The 9,849-nt window shown below is 43.9% G+C and overlaps 1 protein-coding gene across 1 annotated transcript; it reads left to right on the top strand.

Annotated features, from left to right (window-relative positions):
- The first annotated feature begins 257 nt into the window (after positions 1-257).
- LOC104316182 (ly6/PLAUR domain-containing protein 2) lies at positions 258-7,902 on the top strand. The gene is made up of 3 exons (XM_009916471.2): positions 258-541; positions 5,206-5,325; positions 6,206-7,902. Exons 1-3 carry the CDS (start codon positions 490-492, stop codon positions 6,418-6,420), a joined length of 387 nt encoding a protein of 128 aa, XP_009914773.1. The 5' UTR covers positions 258-489; the 3' UTR covers positions 6,421-7,902.
- Positions 7,903-9,849: the final 1,947 nt, after the last annotated feature.

The raw sequence follows: 9,849 nt of genomic DNA, 5'->3' as shown, positions 1-9,849 counted from the left end.
CTGAGGGTAAAATCACAGAGGAGAAAAGTACATGAGGTTCAATGCCTTGCTGTTCACAGCAACAGATGCTTTTTTCCAGGTTTCGTGGAAACCACCCAGGTCTCTCTAACCACTACAAAAAAGAAGAAATATCACCAAGCTCCAAGGCAAGGCATAGACACTGGGATTATTTAATACCCGTGGGCTTATACATCATGCCTAGAAAAAAAAGCACCTGCCTTAAACAATCATCTCAGCTATTGTCCACCATGCAAACCCTCATTTTCTTCTCCAAGGAACATGAAAAGAGATGACATGACGGTATGGCAGGAGGTGGGACCTGCTTTGTAGCTCACTCAATTCATTTATAGCTCAATCAGACTTGTTTTTCCAGTAGAATTAGATCTGGGGTCAGAATTGGTACGTGGCAAGCCACCAGAAGGTGTGCCATTAAAGCCAGCGGTGAAGAGCGGTGGCAGCCCAGTGACCAGGGGACGAGATCCGTGCAAGATGAAGATGTTTCTGTCTCTTCTGTTGGTTGCCATCACTTGCGTGGAGTTCGGTAAGTTCCTGCTTTAATTTATCCAAACTTCTGCAGGAGATGCAGCATGATGGGATGGAATGCATCCTGTTCCCTCTGAAGTCCATGCCTCCCACTTTGAGCAGTTTTCAGCAAAAAATCTGTCTTTGGAATATTTCCAGCCTGTCAGGTGTTCAGGACCATCATGGTCTCATTGGGGTTGTTAGTTCAGGCTCTTTAGGAAGTGTTACAAGACAAAGTGTGATTATATTATGTCATTTCTTTAATGCAAATTCCAGCTCTCACTTTTTACATGTTCTTGCTCAATGTCGTTCACATCTTTTTTTTTAAACTTTCTGTTCCTCTTTTGATACTTAACCCTGAAGCCAGCTAGCCAGTTTAACACAGCGTGTGTAGCGGATCTCTCTAATTATATGTTGCATGTGTGGTTTGTTAAACTTCAGCCATTTAAAGTGGGAAAGATGGGCTGGGACACAAAGCTGGTGGCCCAGATACTGCAGGGCTGATTTTTCAAGCTCTATTTAGTAACACACTGTGATTTGCATGAAGTCGAAGACAATTTTGGCAGACTACCTTGGAAAACGAACAAGTGTGAAGCGCCCTGTTCATTTTGGGGATTTGTGTGTGCTTGTTAATGGAGAGACGACAGTTCAGAGAGGAACATCATTAATTAATAGAGGATGGCTTGGAGAGAAGAGGACTCTATGGTCAGATCTCCTTAAGTGACGGACAAGAATCTGAAAGGCAGAATGTAGCAGGAAAGCAATGGGGTGGGATATACATTTGGTCTAGGATTGACTCACCAACCTGATTTTGCCATCCTGCTTCATGAGATTTTGTCAAGAATTGGGCAGCTGGGGAGCAGAAGCTCCTGCTGTGACCCAGTGCTGCCACGTTTCTCCCTTCTCGTCCTTCCCCAATTCCCTATCCCATTCAGGTGGTCAGAGTCAGGATGAATGCTTTGATTTGGCAGGCAAACATTGGCAAATTTCTTCTGCACACTCTCTCCTCTGCAAAGCTGGGATAAACCCATGACATATCTGCAGCTCCTCCAGGCTTTCTTCTGGGCATGAGTGGAATCTGTGTAATTTTGGCTTTTCCAGGAAAGACAGTCAGAGTTGAAGCATGCAAGATCTACCAATATCCAAGTGAAGCTAGTAAAAACCTCTCCTATGAAATTCCAAGATTTTTTGCTTTTTTATCTCCTCCTTTGCTTTCAGCACTCTAAAAAGAATGTGCTATAACTACATTGAAATATTTTAGCATTTTCTATTTACTTCTTCTTTTAAATAAGACTTCTAATACGTCTCTGTTGTTTTTATATTGTAATTTCATTTTTAAGCTACTGCATGTCTGCTTGCCTATGTTAAAGATTGTAGGCTCTTGAAACAAAAAGGCATGACTACAGTTTTGTTATCTTCACAAATATCTACCCTTCACAAATAGGCCAGGTGGATATTCCAAAGCTTGCTTTAAACAGAGCTTTTAGACCACAGGTCTTCAAGTCTCCAAGTCTTGGTGTTTCCTCCCTGCTCTGTGTGATGCCAGTTGTATATTGCTGCTGAAAAGCTGCCTCATTTGCAAAAGTAAAGTTGTTTCATTCCAGCTTTTTTGTTATTTTACTGTGTTAAACACTTCCTGATCTGCTCTCTTTTCCACCTCAAAAAAACCCCACCCACAACCAAAACCCACAAACCTCATATCTGTAGCTACTATTTAACATATTTAGCTGTGTTTGAGGCTGTTAGTCTGAGTGAAATTAATGAAAATACTGGATTTGCACACATTGGGGACAATGCTCTCTTAATTTAATGTCCCTTTGTGCTTATCTTTTGTTTGGTTTTTGGTGTTATTCTTTTTTTTTTTTTTCAAAGAGGAACACAAATGCAGTGGCTTTGTCTTGTCCAGGGACGAGTATCATGAAATCTGAGAATAATGCCAAAGCTTCCTCCCTAAAGATGTATTTGACAGCTGTCAGACAGAATTAATGCAAATAAAACATCAGTCCACAATGGGTAAAAAAGAATAGCAAAGTTTGCTTTGAATAAAAGCAAGATAATTGTTGTGTCTGTTTATAAAAAGGCTCTTTCTGTTTATAAAAAGGCTCTTTCTGGCTTACTAGTTAGGGTGAAGTTGCATTATCTGTTTTCCTAAGGTGGCTTCCTTGCCTGAGGCTGCTGTTATGACACCCCATTTCAGGGGTGCTGACATGAGCTGAATTGTTTTTCTTTTTCAATGGGGTTTAAAGGAATTTCCGCAGGGCTGTCACACAGATGGGGTGAGAACTGCTTTCCAGACCAAGGAGGGGCTGCTGGTCTGTAATGGTACCAAAATGCATTGCTATGCCTGCAAGGCACACATATTCAGGTGTCTGCTAGGGGGTGGAAGAGAGGACCTAGACCAAGAGTTAGATTCCTCAGAAAGACTTTCAGAGAGCAAAGTGCCCCGAAAAGCTTGTCCAGAAATGGCTTTCCTGGTGATAGGAAATACCAGACACTATTTTGGCTTGATACCTTTAGCTTGGAGTGCTCTGGAAATACTGCATTGCAACCATCTGGGCTCTTCAGTGTCTCTCTCTAAAATCTCTCCATCTCAAAAGACTTTAGGCACTGACAGACTTGGGTTGTGGTTATTCTGTATGTCGAGGAGCCAACTGGCACCTGCAGGCTTGCAAGGGCCTTTGCATCTCAACAGGGAGATGATGAGGAGTACCTATGAACTGGTGAGAGATGAGGCAGGGTGAGCTACCTTGGACTGGTTTTGGAGACTTGGGTACCAAAGTCTCGTTTCCATGGTCTCTGCCTGGAGCAGGACATGTCCCCATGCGTTCTATTATTGTGGCCACTGCCATCTTTTTAAGGTAACTTCTTAACATTCTTCTCATGAAACTAGAATCTCAGCACACGGGAAAGATTGTGCTTAATTTGTTCTCCTGGCTCAGTAAATTTGGTGGAGACAGTTCCTTCTTTCTGGGACACTCTCCTGTCCGAGAGGTCCCAGTCTTTGGAAAGAGCTGACAGAGTGGAGCAGCACCAGATGCAATTCTCTGTGCTGCAACTCACATTCAAGTCTGACTTTTCTGTGTATCCAGATCCTTCACCCAGGGGAAGTTATGCTTGACCAACTTGATAAACTTCTGTGATGAAGTGACTGGACTGGTAGACGAGGGGAGAGGAGTGGATAATGTTTGCCTGGACTTCGGGAAGGCTTTTGACACTGTCTCCCATAAGATCCTCCTAAACAAGCTGTTGAGGTGTGGGCTGGATGAGCAGACAGTGAAGTGGATTGAAAACTGGCTGGTAACTGAAAACTGGTGGGTGGTGATCAGTGGCACGATGTCTATTTGAAGCCAGTAACTTGAGGTGTACCCCAGAGGTCAATACTGGGTCCAGTCCTCTTTAACATCTTCATTAATGATCTGGATGATGGGGCAGAGCTCACCCTCAGCAAGTTTGTGGGTGACACAAAGCTGGGAGGAGTGGGTGATGCACCAGAGGGTCATGCTGCCATCCAGAGGGACCTTCACAGGTTGGAGAAATGGGTTGACAGGAACCTCATGACTTTCAACAAGGGGAAGTGCAAAGTCCTGACCCTAGGGAAGAACAAACCCATGCATCAATATATGCTGGGGGCCATCCAGCTGGAAAGCAGCTTGTCCGAAAAAGTTCTGGGGGTTCTGGTGGACACCAAGTTGAACATGAGCCAGCAATGTGCCCTTGCGGCAAAGAAGGCTAATGCTATCCTGGGTTGCATTAGATGAAGTATTGCCTGCAGGTCGATTTAGGTGATCCTTCCCCTCTATTCAACACTGGTGAGGTCACACATGGAGTCCTGTGTCCAGTTTTGGGCTCCCCAGTACAAGAAAGACATGGACATACTGGAAAGAGTCCAATGAAGGGCCACAGGGATGAGTTTCTCTCCTCTGAGGAAAAGCTAAGAGAGCTGTGACTGGTCAGCCTGGAGAAGAGAAGGCTCAAGGGGGGATCTTATTAACATCTATAAATACTTGAAGGGACGTTGCAAAAAGGACGGAGCCAGGCTCTTTTCACTGGTGCCCAGTGACAGGACCAGAGGCAACGGGCACAAACTGGAACACAGGAGGTTCCTCTGAACATCAGGAAACATTTTATTACTGTGAGGGTGACTGAGCACTGGCACAGGTTGCCCTGGGAGGTTGGGGAGTCTCCATCCTTAGAGATATTAAAACCCTATCTGGACACAGTCCTGGGCAGCTGGCTCTAGGTAGTCCAGCTTTAGCAGGGGTATTGGACCAGATGACCTCCAGAGGTCCCTTCCAACCTCCACCGTTCTGTGATTCTGTGAGTTTGTGAGTCTGTGATCTCTTTCTGATGCTCTACTAATGCAAAGGCAAGGAGAAAAGCAGATGCAAAGTAAGAACAGAGTTGAGGTAAACACAAGGTCTTTCCTATATCATGGGGTCTTCTGTGTGTGGCTCTCTCTTGCTTGACTTGTTACAAGGGGTCTGAACCCACATCTGAAGCTGTGCTTTGACCACCAGACTACCGTATTTCTCATTCCCATTAGTATGAATGAATTTTATTATTCCATTCCTGTTCTCAGTATGAATATTTTGGAAAGTTACCCTCCCCAGAGGTACCTGGAGGGGCACAGACAAAATCTGGTGGTCCACACTAAGGCCAGCCTCATGTTTTTCCTCCTTGCAGCGCAAACCTTGAGATGTTACACTTGCCATGAACCTACCGCTGTTGAAAAGTGCATGACGATCCAGAAATGTACGAAGAATGAAACCATGTGCAAGACAACCATGTATTCCCTGGAGGAAGGTAAGAGCAATGAATTTTTTATATTTTCAACATGAGCCAGTGTTTCTACAATGAAGACTGCTGCTGTGGGGAGCAGTACCTTTACTCGCTTAAATATGTAAGCCTGGAAGAGAGCTCTTGTGGGCCAGAGAGCAGTCTTCTGTTGTTGCAGAAAGCAGTCTCCATTGTAAGTGAATACTTAGTAAATGCAAGCTCATAGTTAATGCTCAGTGTTGAGAATGGTTAGAAAAAACATGTTGACTTAAGCTTGAGACTTGTAGCTAAAGAGTTCTGGCTCTCCAGACCCTTTCCATGACTCGCAAAATGAGTGTGGGTTAACAGTGCTCTCCTGACCCAAGAACTGTTTATGAAAGCTGGTTTGAGTACAGAGGCCAGTAGAGATAAGCGAAGCTCGGTAATGTGAAGGCACCAACTTCTGGTCATCTGGAGGCAAAAAAGAAATGCCCTTGAATTCTCTGGAGCTCTCAGGAAGGCATCATCAGTCTGACTGATGACCCTACAGTTTATAACCTGTCCAAATAAAGAAATGCACTGGGAAGTGCTCTCTCTTTCCCATGGTCCTACTGATAAGGCTCTGATCGCACATGGGAGAGGCAGGAGATAGAGAGTAAAGTCAAAGCAGAGGAAGAAAAAGTGCCTAACTGACCTTTCGCAAGGTAAAGCTGATCCAGGCAGGACACAGAGGATGCAAGGTGCTGTTCAGCTTGCAGCTACTCCCTGGGAACTGTTTCCTATATTCCTGGTAGGAAGAAGACCAGTTGTGTTTGAACTGGAGCTAAGACTTCAGTGGTGAAGGCAGCTAATGTTTCACTAGGGACAAGGAGAGTTCTCCTCTATTCCTCCCATTCCTAACCGTTCCTTCTTTCTTGCTTTGTTGTAGTTTATCCCTTCACAGGAGTCTCAACTGTCACCAAGATGTGCTCTTCCATCTGCATCCCATCCGACGTGGACGGGATTGGCATGACGCGCCCCGTCTCCTGCTGTTACTCTGACTTGTGCAACTTTGATGATGGTGCAGCTAGTTTGAGGATCAGCTTTGTGCCAGTTGGGATGCTAGCAAGTTCCCTTTGTGTCCTCTTCTGGACTAGACTGTGAGGAGCTGCTGGGGGGGTCTTTCATGCTGAAGAACCCAACAAAGAAGAGAATAAACCTCTGCCAGCCCAGCTTTCTGTTTGGGTGCCTCATGGAGAACCCTCAAAAACTCCCAGAAATTGCTTTTTTAGTACTTTCCCTTTTCCCACAACCAAGAGAGAAGCAAAACTCAGGAGGTCCCGACAAAAATTTTTGAATTGACTCAACAACTCCTGCAAAACTAACTATGGAATTTCTTTGCTGTGCTGGTCTGGTTGGTTTTGAACTAAAAAATTCTGCTGTATGAAATATATTTAAAGCAAGAAACCTTGTGCTAAAAGCCTTCTGTACCTCCTTAGAGCATTTTTCCCCCAGAGTTAGCCAGCAGAGTAGTTGAATTGACCAGTCTTCTCAGATGAAATTCACTTATGTGGCAGATCCTCTCCACCCCACAGTTTTGTGCTGGCTCTTTGTGCTGTCTGATCTCCTTCTTTGTACATAAGAAATTAAGGAGACTAAACTTCCAGTGCCAGTGACCTGATCCAAGGAGGCTAAAATCTCTTATTTTCTGTACCTTTTGAGCAGAATAAAAAGTATGTTGTGTTAAAACTGTAGTGATCACTAAAGTTATTTATAGTGCAACTCTGATAAATATTTAATTTAATTTAATTTAATTTAATTTCATTTCATTTCATTTCATTTCATTTCATATTATTTACTTTCCAAACTCCAGTTCCACCTTTCAGTATTGTTTATACAGTGAGACGACTTAAGTTTTGTGGTCTTGCAGCAGATGTGTAAGACATTTCCTGTTATCCTCCACTGGCAGTGGCCTTCCATCAACACTTCTTCTACCAACTCCACTGGTATGAAGCTATCTTTACTGGGAAGATTGGGTGATTTCTGTAATGGTTCTGGCCTGAATTTGGAATTCAGTGGAATGACTTTGCCTCTTGCTTCAATCCTCCAGAGCATCACCTGCAATTCCTTCTGTGTTGGTAAGGGCTCCTGCATTTTGATGTTATCCATTCTGGTCTGGTTGTACATTTTCCTATAATCCCCTTTACAAGATTTGGCAAAAATGACCTCCTCCAATTATCACTCTGCTTGTGATATTTGGAATAATCAATAAACATGTGATTTAAAGTCTTACATGTAGCATACACATTACAGCAGGTTTCCAAGAGAGGTGGTACAATTACCATCCTTGGAATTTTTCATGACTCAGTTGGATGAAGTCCTGAGGAACCTGGGCTGACCTCACAGCTAAGAGCTTTGACTGGGGACTTGGATTAGAAACCTCCTGAGGTCTTGCTTCCAGCTGGACTTTCCTGTAATCCTATGATGCACCCACTAAGACCACCAGAGCACAAACACCACTATTTCCAGGCATTCTGCAAAGTCTGGCAGATACTTCTGCAATGATTTTCACCTGTGCTGCATTGCTTCCCATTGCCAAAATGAGAACAAATTTGCAATGAACCGAAATTCTGGATCCACACACAGCTCCCAGGTTGCCTAAATATAATTTCTTTGCTGGAACAACATTGAGTAAGTGGTCAGGATTTTGTGCTGGCATGGAGGTGGCTGGATGAACCACATCCATGGCTACAGAAGGACTTTGGAAAGAAGCTGCAGGCTTGCATTAGCTGGCAGTGTGTGCTTTGCAGTGTCCTCTACCCATAAGTCATGCCCAGAGCTCAGTCGCCAGAGATGTTTGATATATTTTTGGCTTTCTGTTGCAGAAGGGTGGTACATGAAGGTTCTCCCTTTTTACCTGTCAGTTCTGGCAGTCAGCAGTCTCAGGTTTGCTGGCCCAGGGGCTGCATCAGGACCACTATGTATAATAACCAACAGTGAAACACCACCAATATGTCTTAATGTATGTTGATTTTATTCACACTCCCAGCCTTCACAGCACACTTTTAGGCTTAATGCCACCATTTCATTAAGGGTTGTTTGTTTCTTTTTCAAACCCTTTGCCTCGTAGTTTCATTCAGACCCCTTGTTCTCATGGATGAGCAGTAGTGAGACTGCTCCCTGTCTACCTTTTCTACACCATTTATGTTACATAGCCCAATGTCCACCCTGGTTGCTCTTTTCCAAGCCAAAGATCCCTTGTCTAAATCCAGATATCGCTCATGAACCCATGAGCACATGAACCCATCTGTACTCCAGGTACCGAGTGCAATAGAAAGAGGATGGCGAAAGAAGGGTGTCACACTTTCTCACCAGCCCGAGGACATGCACGAGTGCCAAGATGTGAAGTGGGCACTCCATGTTCTTGCTATGGCTAAGACCTAACACAAGTGATTTGTTATGCACTGGTAAAATGCAATGGTGACAGGCCACCTTGTAGTCCCTGGGTTCCGTCATGCCCACCTCTCTGCTTTTCATTGCATCACTGAGTGATGTTTTTTACATCCAGAAGCCCAGGGAACTTTACCGTAGCTGATAATTTTCTTCTATAATCTGAAGAAATTGAAGTTTCCCTGAAAGCAAAGCTGGAGCCCAGATATGTGTGTACTTCCTCAACTCTGCCCATAGACACTCGTGACAAACCCCATTTTACCTTCTTTCTCCAAGCAAAGCCAAAGAGAACACCATTTATTTTGCATTGTTGTAAATGGAGGATTTCTTAGGACATGGTCAAAATTCCTGGCTACTCACTCACTTGTTAGGGATAGAAAAAATATTAGACATTTCCTATTCACTGTCCAGGAGTTTACATATGTCAGCACTTCTGCACATGAAACCAACATTAATTACATACTTGCAAAACTCAGAAAGGAATACAACTTTCACAGATTTTTACTGTACAACACTGCTCTTTCTCAGACGTGAATTACTGGGCTCAGACTACCCTGTCCTTACCCTGCGTTGGTTGATAAGCAGTGCAGTCATGGCCCAGAACATCACAAAATTATCATGTCAAAGAGCATTTGAAAACAAATACATCAGGAGCCAGATGATTGTGTTATATCATCATCTTAGAGAACAACACTAAAAATGCCACTGCAGTCATGGACACTGAGAGCATAAATCATGGGCAGAGACACTGAAAATGCTTGAAGCCCAGCCATTGCTGGGCTTGGGAATGTAAGCAGAGCATATCTCGCTGGCGGAGCTAAAGTCATGTCGCCAGTAAGGTGCACAGAAGAAAAAACATTGGCTCCCAATTGCAAGAGATGGCGGTATAGCTCTGTAGCCCAGTAAACACAATATTGGCATTGCTCATAATAGGCCATGCTCTTTTTATTGAGTTTGCAAGTTCTCAGGGCTGAGGCTTGTTGGGCTTGCTTGACTCGTCTTGACTTGCCTTCAGCTTTGTTTTTACTTTGCTCAGCTGTAACAGTAGTTTTCCTAATTGGCCAGGCGGCTATGCCTAATTTGCTTTACTTTTGTTTATCTTTGTATGGCGCAACTGTAAGTTTACATAGATAGCCGTAACAA

Source organism: Haliaeetus albicilla, chromosome 3 (genome assembly GCF_947461875.1).
Source record: "Haliaeetus albicilla chromosome 3, bHalAlb1.1, whole genome shotgun sequence".
Lineage (NCBI taxonomy): Eukaryota > Metazoa > Chordata > Aves > Accipitriformes > Accipitridae > Haliaeetus > Haliaeetus albicilla.
This window is presented reverse-complemented; position numbering and strand designations above follow the sequence as displayed.

What these genes read in the sequence shown, in the direction of transcription:
- LOC104316182 (XM_009916471.2), top strand. Translation starts at nt 490, where the DNA reads ATGAAGATGTTTCTGTCTCTTCTGTTGGTTGCCATCACTTGCGTGGAG. An exon ending in CATCACTTGCGTGGAGTTCG is followed by an intron (nt 542 to 5,205) that starts GTAAGTTCCTGC and finishes TCCTCCTTGCAG; the next exon opens with CGCAAACCTTGAGATGTTAC. An exon ending in CATGTATTCCCTGGAGGAAG is followed by an intron (nt 5,326 to 6,205) that starts GTAAGAGCAATG and finishes GCTTTGTTGTAG; the next exon opens with TTTATCCCTTCACAGGAGTC.